Source organism: Carassius auratus, chromosome 7 (assembly GCF_003368295.1).
Source record: "Carassius auratus strain Wakin chromosome 7, ASM336829v1, whole genome shotgun sequence".
NCBI classification, from domain to species: Eukaryota; Metazoa; Chordata; class Actinopteri; order Cypriniformes; family Cyprinidae; genus Carassius; species Carassius auratus.
Genome location: NC_039249.1, coordinates 22,089,185 through 22,105,884, shown reverse-complemented (window position 1 = coordinate 22,105,884; position 16,700 = coordinate 22,089,185). Strand labels below are relative to the sequence as shown.

Sequence of the window (16,700 nt, the reverse complement as noted above, 5' to 3'; positions counted from 1 at the left end):
TCAGATGTTGGTCTCAAGCCAATAAAAGATGAGGACAGTGTTCTTGCATGTTAGCATATACTGTATATATATATATATATAAATATATACTTTACTTAACTTTAAGTAGCTAAGCAACTACATGTCAAATAATTGTCATTAATTTGCAACTACATGTCTACTAACTCTCAGAGTGGACTGTAAGGTTAGGGTTAGGGTTAGTTGAATAAGTTGTTATATACTTGCAAAGATACTTATAGTCATTATGTTGTATGTTGTGGGCCCATCAAAGTAAACTGTTAGAAGATATTAAGCAGACAGTCTACTTATACTTTAATGACTGCTAGTTGACATGTAGTTGCAAAATTGCTTACTGTTACTAGAATGTCAAAAAAAAAAAAGAATAATCATTTTGCAAGCCGGAGTTGAATGACTTTACATTTTTCTTTTATGTAATGAAAGTTGAGTCGAAGTTGACTAGTCACTGATGACATCATTAATGAACAAATAAGTCTGAAGTTGTGACCGACACCTTGTGCACAGCTATGGCATATGACGCAGTGCTGCCCACATGGCTATTGCTCCTATAACAGCTCATTTTATCAGTTCTTTTATCTTTGGGTGGTTATATTTCTCACAGATTTCTGCTCGTTCTAAATCAGATACAGATGAAGTAGCACAGTAAAGATTACATTTAAATGAATGTAATAGTAAAAGCAATTGCATGTGTGAATTAATTCTACCTGGCAGCGTTTCTCTACTAGTAGTGAAGCTGTGGGTTTAAGTTATTAAGACATATATGTTTGAACTTTTCAGTTTCTAAGCTATTTTATTGAGAAATCACTGAACAGTGTTGACAGTATATTTCAATGCTGAATGATTCTGTGTGCTCAAGATCTGTGCGTGATCTTCTGTCTATAGCCTATGTGTGTGCGTTACAGTGAAGCAGCGCATTAGATTAGAACAGCGATTAATTTACCTGTACAATAAGCTGTTTAAAACATCCTTTCTTCTTTTCAATTTTGACCGTCCATTAATATATCAAACATGTCTTGTAGAGTGCTTTCAGAGTATGCATTTATTTGTCATTCTAACTGTTTGGAAATGGAAAGTAAATGTGCAAGTCCTTCAAATATTTCTTATCCTGTTGCACCCTCAACACCAGCGATTTGTCAACATCAAGCTTAAAGCATCATGGCAGATCATTGAAGTCGACTAGTCGGTGAAACCCCTAATTGCAAGCGACCATTTCAAATCAATGTGTAAAAGTTGCCATGCATAATCCCAGAATGACATGAGTGGTGAGATCTGAGAGAGTGTAACCTGGTGTTGATTATGACGTCAGGTACGGTTCTCCACTGTAGTCAGCTCTGTTACTGTAATGCAAAGTGACACACATACACTCTGGACCCTATCTTGCACCCAGCGCAATTGACTTTGTACACCGACGCATGTGTCATTCCTATTTTGCACCCGCGCAAAGCGCGCTTTTCCCTCCACAGAAGCACGTCGCTAAACTAGTGAATGAACTTGCGCTCCCTGGGCGGTTCAGCGCAAAAAAGGAGGCGTGTTCCGGCGCAAACAATCCCTGGTGCTATTTTGCTGTTCCATTAAACAATTGCGCCACTGACCAGAAAAAACCTAGTCTAAAGTCAGTGGCGCGTTGCGCGTTGTTCATTATGCTATTTTAAGGGCGCATGCTTGACCATAATGTATAGCGTGCACAACGCGCATACACTTTGCTCATGTAATCTACACAGATGCAACAGTTATTTTTGCAAATCATAAACTGTTACACTAAAAAAAAATATTAACACATGAGATGACGGAAATCATTGTGGTGTGCCACGAAGATGTGAAAAAATAGGCATAAATCTAGCTTACAAATTATTCAGGCTAATTGTAGTAATTAAGGATCAGACCTGTTTGCCCAATAGTGGCAAGACATATAGGCTATGTAAGGACATCTGACAAATATGTTTGTCCGTCAAGAACCAGGAAAAAAATCGATGAAACAATTGTGGCTATTTCCTCCCACGCCTGTTTGACCGACACAATTTTGGGTGGGTTTCTCCCATCCCCATACAACACAACTTCTCTGTCTTTCACTGCTCTTACAAGAACATCAGTCTCCTCGGCTGTGAACCGCTCCTAGCGTGCGCCTGGTAAATACGCCATAATAATAGCAATCCATAATGGAACTTGCGCACCTGCTTTTAAAGGGAATGTTGGATGACGCTCTGATTGGTTTATTTCACGTTACGCCCAAACCACACCTATGAATAATGAAGCTACTTCAGACCAACCCATTTTAGATTTGCGCCGGGCGCAAGAGCCATTTATCCCGCCGGGAAAATAGCAACAGCGCAGAGACCCGCCCACAAAGTTACTTGCGCTTCGCGCTTTGACACTTGCGTTTCAGATCGTTAAAATAGGGCCCTCTGACTCAAAGCAGCACCTCACCTGACCTCACGAGTCACTCTCCAGGAACTGACCTCAGCCAGTGAACAATGTGCTGTCATGCATTATATGAATGCATGCTTTATGTGCAAAAGTAAAATATATAGTATGTCACTAACTTACATATTGATTAGTATTATTAGTAGCATTAGAGTTCCTGTATTCTTAAATGTAAAACTAGGCGGTGGTAATAATAATAATAATAATAATAATAACAAAAGCAATCATCATCACCACTGTATAGCTTATTATGTATTACTAAAATCACAACCTTTTGCATTTGTGAAATGTTTTAATTATCAAGGATTAAGAAGCCAACAGTATAAATTAACCTGTGAATATGTGAGCGAGAAAAGTGCAGAAAAGAAAATCAACCGTTTTAGAGCGTATACAGTTAAATGAAATTGCTTTTTAAAAGTTGAATAACTAGTTATCTCATTTATGAAAATAGTTCCACTGTGGCCAAATTCTCAGGCTTCGAGTGGCGCCAAGAAACACACCGACTAAAAGCCTATAATAAATGCTGAAAGTCAGGAATAAAATGTGTATTATAGCAAATCGACATGATGAAAGTGTTTTTAATCACTCCTCTCAAGAGCCATTTTGTCTTTTTCAGTTCATGCCAGTTCACTAGACACCAGTCACTATACCTGAGTGATTTTGGTGTGAAAGAAAATACTCCAACAAAAAAGAACACACTCCTCGCTGCAGTCAGTTTCAAATTCTATTTTCTCTCTGCTTCAATTAAATGTATTTTATTTTTCACAAATATTCCTTTCATGAGTTCTGCAATCACAGATACAGGAGGTGGCACTCAGAGAATGGTTGGACCTCGCATGATTTGCATCCTATTTTTCATGTCCACATTTTCAGCCCAGCACTGTTGGATTAATGATAATGAATGATTATCAACCTAAGTTGGGTCAGATCAACCCTGATTGCCCAAAAGTCGCAACCCAGAATTTGGGTTAAAAAAATAAAATAAAATAATAATAACTCAGCACTTTTTGCGGTATATTAACATTTATTTTCTGTTCATGTTTTTATTCATGTATTCGCCTTTTTATTTATTTGATGAAATTCACGCAGTGTCAGGTCTGATGCAGATTTCAGTGTTAGAAATTTTCTGTGATTCTTTATGCTGTGCTTTCTGAGCATCTCAGTCTAATCAGAAGCAGTTTTTGGGGGCAGAAGCTCTGAGGTATAGAAGCATGCTGAGAGGGGAATCAAGTCTTGCATGAATTATGCTATTTCATGTGCTGCTGCAGTCAGCGTTTGTTGTCTCAGTCTTTCTCTTTCACCCTGTTAGCTCTGCTTTGCCTCAGCCTGCACATTTAAACAGCAGAGTACTGTTGTAGTATACTACAGTATAGTGAATTTATGCCTTTCACACTTTCACTTTTCACTTTCATCAAGACTATACAGTGATACTGTATGGAAATTATATTTTGTTCCTTCATAGCTTTTCTTGTGTAAGGCATAAATCTAACATGGAGATTTATGCTTAAAGTTGCAATATAACAGAAGTGGCGATGGATCTTTTCTTCTGTATTGTGACATGTATCCAAGTGAAATGGATTATCAAAAAAAGATAAGAAAAAAAGTGGTAAGGGGACATGAGTCTTTTGGTTATTGTTTGCAGGAAGGCTGATCTGAATGCAAGCTTAAGGTCAAGTGTAAGAAAGTTACTGGATTTAAGTGAACTAGATTATTGGAACAACCCAAAAATGACACAACCTAAGAGAAGTCGTTTTCACCAGTTGTGATGTTTAATAAAAAAAAACGAAAACAAAAAAGTGTGACTCAAGACAGGATGAAACCTTGAAACATTAAAATCACTGCATAACTTCATTGTCATCTTGTCAGTTTTGTTTTTTGTTCTGCAAAAGCTATTTATTTAAAGTTGGCATTTAATGAAAATTCACCCTGTTTATCAGTAAAATGCCTTTAGATCATAAATACAGTGTATTTTCGCTTTATGCTTACTTTAGTAAAGTAATTTGAGTAAAAATTTAAACAATCCAATAAATATTTATGACATGCTGCGTCTCATATTGTATTTCCCTGCTTTGAGAATATCAAGATTTAAAAAAAAAAAAAAAGATCACAATGAAGTTTGCAGTGATTTTAATGTTTCATGGTTTCACCCTGTCTTCAGTCTCAGACTAATGTTAACACCCCCATCTGGCGCACTGGATCCTCTGAAATGAATCTTTTGTCATCAGACTGATTTTGGCAGAGCTGTTTAAGGATATTAATTTGCTTCAGTTATGGACTATAAACAGATTTAAGAAAGGTTTTAAAATGAAATTCAGTTGACATTTGTCAGAGTAGTGTGTGAAAATCAGTCCTTAACCACAACCTCTGATCTACGGGACGACCTACACTGAGGCATCAAATCTTTACTTGCCAGTTATGTTATGTTATATTACATTTACTTAAATACATTTTTAAGTATAAGAATCTTTCTCTGTTTTTGTATTGTATTTTTGTAGTGATGTGTAATCATGGCACTCCAGATGTCCATGAATGCCTGATGCTAGGAGACACAGACCATCCTGGTAACTAGGCCACCTTGTGTGGTTTACACTACTGGGACTTAGACATACAGTAAAAACAAACAAACAAGCAACCACTATAACCAGTCTGACCCTTAGGACCCAGTTCTTCATAGTCTCTTGTTCTTAATTGTTGCCTGTATTTGAGCCTTGGTGTCTTTTATGCTGTCTGTAAATGTTCCATTATTGTGACGCTTCTGATCATTGTCTGTGCTCCATGTTAAGTGATAATAGATTTTATTCTTGTGTATGTGCTATGAATACATAAAGTATTACCATGTTCATGCAGTTGTATTACAAGGAAATGTTAAGTATGTGTGTTTGTTTGTGCAAGTGCATGTCTGCTTTATATGAATGGTGCAGTGAGAAATAAGAGGGCGGGCACAAATCCTTCGGTGGATTTCATGTCTTCTGTTGCTATGGCAAAATAAGAGCTGGAAGGGCATAAAGCCATAGGAGCAAAGCAAAGGAAACAATTTTGTGTGATTTAGAGAGAGAGAGGAAATGATGATAACACCATTACCTTACTGAGGTTAACCTATAGCTTAAAAAAAAGGCTCTATAATAATAATCATTTTAAATAGTGGTCATTCTTTCTTACCCGGGTCTGTATGTGTGTGGAAATGTGTGGAGTGTGTGGGTTTATTCATGTGTGGGAAAGACAACTCTTGTTTGACAGCTGCCTCTTTCTCGTCAGTGATTGTTGACCTGTTCTGTCAGTTCTATTCTGTTTATTCAAGAGTGTATGGATGTGGGCTCGATCTTATATGATTGTTGTGGTTTAGGACAACTATACTCCTACAACTCAGACTATGATGTATATTTATACTTCCGTACTTCTGGAGACCATATTATCACATATGCTATTCTAGTAAAGTGTCAATATGAAGTAAACATGGTACAGTGAACAGAAATTTTATGACAGGAACCAATGAGCATAACAGCACTGTTCAGACACAGACAATTAGTATTCATCCATGTTTTCATCTCAGTTAAACAGCCAGAAAGAATAGTGTTTATCAGTTTTTGAATGTATATAAATCTGCATAGACAATGATAACAGATGCCAAACGATCTCAAGAGACTGCCAAGCATTGACAGACATATATTAAAAAGGAACGGGCCCAAGACTGACCCCTGAGATACACCAATTAAAATCTAGGTTAATCTGAGATACACATATCAAAGCACCTGTAACAGTAGTAATTTATTAGTGTATATCAAATGTTAGGTCTGTAAGGTCTGGTGAAATGAGAGCAGGAATGTTGTGGAAAGGTGGAGGCTGGTCTATGTGGGGCTTTGAGGCCCTGCAGGCTGAAGACTCTCTGACAGACTTTCATGTTCAGCAGCTCAACAGGGAGTCATGAGGCAACATGCGCCACACATCATCAGGTCTCGTGATGGAGAAAAAAGGGATGTCTGAATTACTTCTAGGAAAGGGGTGGTGAGGGGTTCGACATGAAGTGAGGAGATATAAAGGAATGGTGGGGGAGGGGAAGAATGATGCAGGTGGAGAAAGATATGATAATATTGAATTTTAATGCATATTATAATATTTGATTTCTTTCTGGAATATTTCCATGTACAGTGATAGCATTTCATTACATGATTTTCATGCTAAGAAACAAAACTTTAAAACAGGTCTAGTTCTTACTATTAACTAACTACTAACTATGACTTTTGCCTCAATAATCTCCTAAATTGCTGCTTATTAATAGTTAGTAAAGTAAACCTAAACCTAAAAGTAAGTAAAGTTGTTAAGTGTGGGGTAGGATTAAGGGATCTTAAATATAGTGTTGTAGAATAAGACATTAATATGTGCTTTATAAGTACTAAAAAAGGCAATAAGATAATGATATGCATGCTAGTTAATAGTGAGAATTAGTCCTTAAAATAAAGTAATAAAGTGTTCATGTGGTTTACATTGGCCAAAATAATATGTATTTGCCAGAATTTTAATATTTTATTTTTTTATCCCTAACTTGATCTCATGAAAAAACACGTTTTGATGAATTGCTGGCAGATCTGTATGATTTGTTACAGAAAAAAGTAATATTTCTGGGTTTGGAAAGTTAAGCATGAAGGCCCACCTCTAAACTCAAACCTGTGTGTAAGCAGATTGTACGACAATCTTCAGCTAAAATGAAAAATAATTAATCATAAGTTGCCTTAAGATTGTGCTCTCTCTTTTGTTTATTATTATAATATATTTTTTATCAATTAAAGTATGTCATTATATCTAGTGAAAATGCTTAAACTTTTAAAAATGTCAAATGATTTCAGCATCATTTAAAAGAAGGCCGCTATAGTAATAGATGATTCCTGGAAAGCAGCGCAGCGTCCTGTCATGGTGGCATCTGTCCCATCATTCTGCACAGACTGATTGATTTTTGCACCACTCACTGGCCTGTCTGTCCTGAGACCTGCACTGCTCTACATGTCTCACCCACCATCTGTTGCCCTGGAAACAGCAGAGAGGCTGGACTGTAGAAACTGCCCATACAGGGAGTGAAAACACTCATAATTCATGTCTTACTTGAACATTGCAGAGTTATTGCATGTTTCTGTTTTCATTTCTTTAATGTATATGCCTTAGTACATCTTCTGACTTATATGACCTATTCTGTACCACTGTTGCTCAACTGCTACTGATGACCTAGAGTTTACATTGAATATCAAGTGATGAACCATTGCAATAATGATACTGTTTATTGTACAGGGGTTGACCCCACGTAGTTGAAAATTTGATGCTTTGATTCGAAGAGCCTGATTCGACTACCGATCTCACAGTCGAATATTCACGGGCTGTTATAATATATATATATATATATATCATGGATATATTATTTACCTGATATAAGATGCGTTTGGTTTTGAGTCAAGCACTTCATTGTAGTACTACGGTGATATCTTTTCAGCGCACAGCATGAGCAGGACAAACAACAAAGAATATGAATAACTATGACTGGACTGTCACATCCATACTATTATAATGAGAACACCATTATACTAAAACGCTGTGACTTTTTTAAGTTTAGCTGCTGTGTTTCTGCACATTGTTTCGTGAGTTCATTCAGAGCCATGCAGACACGTTCATTTGCTTTCGGGCTAGCCTTTAACTCCTAACATTAACGTTATGTTTTATAAATAACAAAGCATATTCTACATGTAATTATGATTTGAATCCCATTGATAAAAATTGTGAATTGTTAGGGTTTCTCTGACGTTTAGTGTTAACTATCTTTTAATCAAAACATAAAAACATTATTTACCCCGTTTGTATCTGCGAGGCATTTGTTCCCTGTGTGTTAACATTAGTAGTTATGGCTGTCGACTGTCTGACTTGACTCAATATATTTTGCGCCGCCCCTAAACATATGATTCGACCATTTGTCGAATATCAGCAAGATTCAAAAATTCCAATTCGACTACGAAAATCCTCAGCCCAATTATTGTACAAAGAAAAAAATGACATGCGCAATTATTAACATGACATAAGTTGAATGTGTTTTTGTGAATTGTTTTATGATTCATGAGGGCAAAGTCTGTGTTGGCCTAATTTTGCTATTTTAGAACTATCAAGTGACAGAATCATCTGGATTGGATTGGAATACTTATTTATATTTAGCATTGTTTCAATTAGGAACTACTGTTCCATGGCTGTCTTAATGCTAAAAGTCGGTTGGTGTTTCTGTCCACCGTCATCATCTTCAGATTTGCTTTGTTTACAATGAGACAGCAAGTCAAGATTAACGATGATGATGAGGTTGAGTAAATGCACCTGTACATCAGCTATTTGTGAAACCTCAGCTAAACATTATAGACCTGCCACTGTCTCTCTCTTGTATACTGTAAGTGCTCTGCATGTCTTTCTGCTGGTCGTCAGCCAAGTAAATGGCCTTGTTTATCCAGTTACTCTATTCAATTAAGTTTTGAAGCCACAGAAGGAATTCCCAACAGACTGATCTCATCCATTTTTGTCTCAGATAGAAAATGATGGAAAATGATCATACAGTACATACTGACAGTGAAACACAAGCAGATATTCTGCTGTGAATATGTATGTAGGTGTATATGGAGCACACAGCTGGTGACTTTGATGGGCAATATGGATTTTGATGCATGATGGAAGGGATGTATTAGCATCAGCCATAAATTGAAGTCAATAATTATTTAAACATTAATGTTATGACTAATAACCAGTAAATGGACAATATTTAAAATCTTTACTATTTTGTCTAAATGAATAAAAAATAAAACACAAAAAAATGAAATTGCTCATGTTATTTAATTTTGAGATTTGTTAAAGAAAAACGCAAACGTTTTACCATATTCCACTACCTTCTTCCCTTAACTTAGATGAGTCGATAAATAGGCTACCTCTCCCGTCTCCCGGATAAAAATGATGACTATAATGTATGGTTGAAGAGCACTTCACTGCACTTCGACCTCGGCACAGTTATATCATCACTCCTGAAAACTCCCCCTCCCCCTCTCCCTCTAATTTAAGTCAATACGAAGTGCTCTTCTGCTATACATTATAGTTATCATTTTTTATCAGCTAAGAAAATCGCCACGTTTTATTTTGTGTCACTATATTTTCTCGTGTAACTACTCATGTAGCCGTCTTTAAATAGGGAAAACATGGAAGTGTTTCCCCTGTTTGGATCCTAAGGATTTATGGTGCTAAGCTAAACTCTAGCACAGTGGCGCCGCAAGCTATGGCAATTGAGTGCACGCACTGAGACGGGAGAGGTACATTAGTGTTTTAAAGGATTAAACAAGATGTAAATCAGAATCAGAAAGAGCTTTATGTAAAAATAAGAAAATGAGCGTGAACACTTAAAGGGGTAATATGATGCAATTTAATTTTTTCCTTTCTCTTTGGAGAGTTACAATCGCTTGGTGCATAAAGAAGATCAGTGTAGTTGAGACTAAAGTCTCAAATCCAAGAGATATTCTTTATAAAAGTTAAAGGGATACTTCACCCCAAAATGAAATTCATTGAAACTTCATCCCAAAATTCAAAATGTCATTAATCACTTACCACCATGTTGTTTCAAACATATAAAATGTTTGTTCATCTTGGGAACATAATTTAAGAGATTTTGGAAAAAAAACCAAGAGGCTTGTGATTGTCCCATTCTGGAGAACATGAGCTGATGAAGTGATGAATGACAACATTTTCATTTCGGGGTTTCATTTTTCATTTCATTTCCCTTTAAGAGTCAACCACGGGAATATAAAATGGCTCGTTCTAACACGCCCCCACATGTTTACATCAAGATGTGTAAAGATTTGCATAACGCCACCCAAAAGTTCATGCAAAGAAAGAAGGCATAACTTTTATTCTCACTGTTTTTGTCTCCATCCCACTGTTAAAATGCAACTAAGTAATTTTTACTCTGAGTAATTTTTAAATGAGCTACTTTTTACTTTTACTTGAGTAGATTTTTAGACTGGTACTTTTACTTGTACTTAAGTAAAATTTCATTAATGTAATGGTACTTTTACTTGAGTAGAATATTTTTGTACTCTTTCCACCTCTGCCTTTTAGGCAAGTCATGCCACTTGGCCGCCATCTTGGCAACCCCTCCGGGCAGCTGTTGCAGACTAACAAGACCAGGCTCCTATCTAAATGAATGGGCAGAGAGTCTGAACTGCACTTTCACTGGTCACAGGGACATAAAAACTGCATGTATAGAAACAGCAGAAAAATCGCTGAAAAAAGATTGATGACTTAGCCCCAAAATAAGGTTTAAAATGCCTTTTTCCCCACAGGTTATACTTTTACTACGCATGCGCAAGGGTTCACGACACAAACTTCATTTACGTCTCTATCCAGAATGCCAGTGTTGTGCCATGCACATAAACAAATGCATATTTGTGGTCGATATAAAAGCTTTAACTACCTTGGTAGTCCGGTGCCTTCGCATTGTTATCACCCTCTTCTATGTGGATTCCATCTGATCTTGCACACACCACAACTCGCTGTTGCCAAATCATCTCCGCTGTCGCAAAACCTCAACTGTGCATATGCGTCAGTGGAACCAGACTATAGGCTCAAATGTTTAACGGTTTGACTGTTAAAAGCAGATGATTGGCTTTCCAGCATGAGGGGTGGGCCATCTTTGCCATTATGGGTTTTCCTTATATAGTTGTATGGAGGATTGAGGAAGTGGCATGTCTTTTATAAATTGTCTCTGGCGATACGCAACAAAACACATAAAAAGACAGTATAAGTCATTATAATCAGTAATTATGTCCCCATTGGATGCAACAAATGCCTCGTTTATAATAAGTTTTATTGTTTTTGTCTCATCGTGCCGGGAGACGGCATTTCATAACATTTCCGTCACATGCTTGAGGCATTCGGCCAATCACAATGCACTTGATAGCTGGCAAATCAGCATTTACTTCACTTTTCAGCCCGATCAGCTTTGTAAAAATTTACGCATCTCAGAAAGTCGGGGCATAGAGGATCAACAATAACGTACAGTATGTGGAAGATAATGTGTTTTTTTAACCTTAATCCACATACGTAAACACATTCCATTACACCAAATACACAAACTAATGGTTTTTTAGCAAACTCATATGACCCCTTTAAGTATACAATACTGGAAAATTATAGTGCTCAAGTTTGGTATCAAAAAACAGTTATGCTGCCTAATATTTTTAGAAACTTAGATTAAGTATTTTAGGATTCTTTTATGTATAGAAAGTAAATAAACTGAACAATATTTATAAAAAAATAAAAATAAAAAAATCAATCAATCAAATCATTAAAATTGTACTGGACCTGAACATTTGAATGGTAATGTGCATCAACATATAATTGTAAAATTATATATAATAATATTGGAGTAGTAATTCTCAAAATTATTAACCGCAGATAACGTATATGTTATATACCCCATATGTTATGCATGCCTAGATATCAGACATTAAACTTTATTTGATATATTCATTGTACTGAAATTTCTTAGACTTTGTTTGGGCATTAAGAAATTGATTAGACAAATACAATCATTTATGAGGAAGGTGGTGAATCTGTTTACTTTTTTTACATCATTCCAAGTGTTGGTCAACTTTTGCTCTTTCTTTCCACTCTTCTTTTCTCAGAATGGTCATTTTCACATGGTGGTGACTAAATTTCGTGAGAAAAATCAATATGTGGGGGCTGGTGTGGCAGTGCGGGTCTTGATGATGAGGCTAACAGTAAACACAGACTGCTGTAACAGATGGAGGTGACAGCACTCTGTGAATACTGCTACTCTGTACAGATTACTGCGGTAACAACAGTACACTGCTTCATAGCACACGCTGATCCGGACATTGTCAAGTGGCCATCAGAGACATTTCAATCTGATATTTTCTCAGAAATGGTTTGCGACAGACACGCAGTGGGAGAACTGAGCATGCGCATGGAGAACATGTAACATTAGCCAGATGTTAGCTGTCTTAATTTACATTAAAGTTGCAATAAAACAGAAGTAGCAAGAGATCATCTCTTGTATATTTTGATGTACATTCAACTGAAATGGATTAATGAAAAAGAAAAAAAAAATGTTGGAGGATCTGGTTTTGTTCATTGGTTGAGAAGCAATTAAAATGTGTGAAGAACACCTCGCTTGCACCTTTTCCATTCTCACACTTTTTTCCTCCCTGTTTTTGTCTGTTGTAATTTTCTCTCACTATCTTAAGGTACGGGGGCACTTTGACATTAGGCACTGTATCATCTCACTCTGTGTGTGTGTTTGTGGGATGGATTAATGAATGGTTGCTGGGTAGAACAAGAGGCATGATGTAGGAATGTGTTAATTGTGAATGGAGCTTCTCTCATGCCTTAACTGGAGTCTCATTGGAGAAACACTCTGTTTGTATGCGTGTCTGCCCTTCTCTCTCTCTGTGTGTGTGTGTGTGTGTGTGTGTGTGTCGACATGCATGCATGTTTAACTCATTGCACTCAGAGCAGCCATGCAGAAAATCTGTTTTAGTGAACACATTACTGTTGTAAAAGGCAAAATGGCAATGGATAATAGACAGTCAATGGCTTGACAATTGTTTGTCCCATGCACTGACTATATGTCTTATACGTGTTTATATTAATGAAGAATTCAGCTGAAAAAGCCATATGACATTTTCATCTAAAACGAGCATTTTTACCAGGCTCTCTCTCTCTCATACACAGCTATCCTTGTGGGGACTCTACATACGCGTAATGGTTTTTGTACTGTACAGACCGTATTTTCTATCGCCCTACACCAACCCTACACCTAAACTTAACCCTCACAGGAAACTTTCTGCATTTTTAGATTTTCAAGAAACTTCATTCTGTGTAATTTATTAGCTTATTTACCCGTGGGGACCTCAATTTAGGTATATGTGACAGGAGTCCCCATGAGTCTGTGTGTATTCAGGTTTAAGTCCCCACCAGAATGGAAAAACAAGTACACACTCACACACACACACACACACACACACATATATGTATATATGAATAGTGTTTGGTATTTTTCTTTGTTCTGATTCTTTAAAAGTTAATTAGCTTTAATGTTATTGCTTCACTGACTTATTTGCTCTCTGAGAGTGATGTGTATGACTTTCAGAATTGATTTGTGTGTGTATACAATATGTGCTTTTTGTTTGTGTGCAAGTCATTCAGTGTTAAAGTAACTATGTTACTAGCAAAGCTAATTTTTAGTAGAGAAAATGTCAAATGAGATCTTTTAAATCTTAGTTGTTTCTTATAGACAGCAATGAGATTACATTTACATTACATTTATTCATTTAGCAGACGCTTTTATCCAAAGCGACTTACAGATGAAGACAGTGGAAGCAATCAAAAACAACAAAAAGAGCAATGATATATAAGTGCTATAACAAGTCTCAGTTAGGTTAACACAGTACACGTAGCATGGGATTTTAACTAATATAATAAATAAAAAGAAAACAGATAGAATAAAAAAAAGAATAGAGCAAGCTAGTTAGAGGTCTTTACACATACACACACACATACATATAAAATTGCATAATAAATGAAAAGAAAATAGAATACAAAAAGATTAGAAAGGTAGTTAGATTTTTTTAAAGAATAAAATTAGAATAGTGAGTGTTAAAGTTAGAGGGTCAAATAAAGATGGAAGAGATTTGTTTTAAGGCGATACTTGAAGATGGCTAAGGACTCAGCTGCTCGGATTGAGTTGGGGAGTTCATTCCACCAGAAGGGAACATTTAATTTAAAAGTCCGTAAAAGTGACTTTGTGCTTCTTTGGGATGGCAATGGAAGCCAGTGCAAATTGATAAACAGAGGTGTGACGTGTATTCTTTTTGGCTCATTAAAAATTAATCTTGCTGCCACGTTCTGAATTAATTGTAAAGGTTTGATAGAATTGGCTGGAAGACCTGCCAAGAGGGCATTTCAATAGTCCAGCCTGGACAGAACAAGAGCTTGAACAAGGAGTTGTGCAGCATGTTCCCAAAGAAAGGGCTTGATCTTCTTGATGTTGAATAAAGCAAATCTGCAGGATCAGACAGTTTTAGCAATGTGGTCTGAGAAAGTCAGCTGATCATCAGTCATAACTCCAAGGCTTCTAGCTGTTTTTGAAGGAGTTATGGTTGATGTACCTAACTTGATGGTGAAATTGTGATGGAACGATGGGTTTGCTGGAATCACAAGCAGTTCTGTCTTGGCAAGGTTGAGTTGAAGGTGATGAGTTGAATGTCTCAAACTATTCTGTTTTTCAAGACACGAACATCTGTAATAAAAGTCAAAACTCAAATGTTTCAGTGTTTCAACATCAAATTCTTCCATTCTGTACTATGGTATTACATTCATATTAAAATCCTTTATTCTCAGTTTTGAACAATTCAATTTAAGCCTTGTTTAGGTCTTTTCCTCTCCTCAGAAAATGTTGGAGAAACATCTATACTGTATAATTTTTCATACATGGTCAAAATTTGGTCTTCAGGCCAATGTTTAAAAATCTTACCTTTTGAGCCTCAGAATTGATTGTTTAGGGTTTGTGCCTCTTTGACAAGGGCCTAGATTACTGGTTTGGAGATCTGAGATCTACTGGAAATCTGAGGTCAGCAAATTGTGTATAAGCTGAAAGTACTAATGCAGAGAAGAGATGGGTAAATCATTCCTTGCAGCCATTTTGGTGATAGAGATGCATACAGCTTTAAGGTTTATTGATGAAATGACTCTTTTATACAGGACATTGAGGTAGTTTGCCAGTCAAATTTTCACATTTTCACAGTCATATGTGAGACAGTGTTTTGACATTGTAAAAAATACTTTGTTTCTTATATTGAATGTCATGGTACAGTTAAATTAAAGGGCTAGTGCAGTTCCAGGCAACACTTTCAGACTTCTCAGTTTAACAATTCAGTTTGACATATAAACACTTAAGGGACATAATGGATGTCCAGGCCACCTTCTTTGGAAGAAAACAAACTCCTTCTTATAAATACTGGGGTCAGGATTTTCCAAAGGTTTTTTTTTTCAACCTGCAACTAAAAATAGCCTAATTTATACTGTGGCTACAGGTTTCACAAACACTTTGGATAGTCTTTCAAATGAAACCACTTTTATTTAGACTGCAGCAAGTGTAAACTACTGATCCATGTTAGTGATAAATATTTGAATTACTGGAAGTTGTACAATTGAAGGTCTTTAAAATGCTAGTGATTAAAGTGAAGCTCATAACATTCTGGACTGCAGCCACTGTTTGTACCATGCTGGTTTTGGTCATTGAACTACAAAGTGTCCTATGTGTAATTTCCGTAATAATCTGACAGTTTTTTGTCTCTTGTGTCTCCTGTAGGTGCCACCAGAGACATCGGATCAGCGCTGACCCGCATGTGTATGAGACATCGCAGCATTGAGGCTAAACTACGCCATTTTACTAAGTGCGAGAACATTTCTCCTGTCATCTGCTTACTGTGTGTCATAGTTTAAAAGTCTATTTACAACACGAGTACATGTATGCATATACGTATCACAAAAAACATATCAGAGCACAAATATGGGCAAAACATTGTTATGAATTTTTAACACAGAGATCATATATGAAATAGGGCTGTGCAAAAAATTGAATGCGATTTTCATGCACATCTCATCAGTAAAGACGCTCCTGTAATTAGAAGTATATCCCCAGCACGTGCGTTCAAGATCATGGTTGCCAGGTTTTCACAACACAATTGCTTCTCAACACTAGTCCAAACTAGCCCAATCGCGTTCCCAGGAGGTTCCCCGAATAAAAAAATTGCTTTCCGGGGTTAAAATTAAAGTTTTATGGCATGGTTGCCTCGGTAAAATTTGCATTTTATGGGCTAAATATCACTTTATTGGTATTGTCGCTTCGACCCACGGACATGAAAAACAACCACAGACTTGGCAACACTGGTTGGCATTTACTACACAGAGCCGTAATTCACTGACAATCTACACAAAATCGATGTTAAAATCGCAGGCAATTCTTTACTGATTTTGAAAGCGATTTTGTGTTAGTTGTCGGTAGACTACGGCTCTGTGGAGTAACTGCCGCACCACCTGAACCAGTGTTGCCAAGTCTGCGGTTGTTTTTCATGTCCGCGGTTCGAGGCAACCCCATACCAATAACGAGACATTTAGCCCCTAAAATGCGAATTTTACCAAGACAACCATGCCAAAAAAACTTATATTTTAACCCCGGG

At 36.7% G+C, this 16,700-nt stretch overlaps 1 protein-coding gene across 6 annotated transcripts in view; it reads left to right on the top strand.

The window, feature by feature from the left end:
• mtss1lb (MTSS I-BAR domain containing 2b) overlaps positions 1-16,700 on the top strand; it is a 67,837-nt gene that overhangs the window by 32,622 nt on the left and 18,515 nt on the right. For all 6 annotated transcript variants that reach the window (XM_026267917.1, XM_026267916.1, XM_026267919.1 and 3 more), the window contains exon 4: positions 15,830-15,914. In XM_026267917.1, the coding sequence (XP_026123702.1) occupies positions 15,830-15,914 (85 nt within the window). The remainder of the gene's footprint in view (positions 1-15,829; positions 15,915-16,700) is intronic.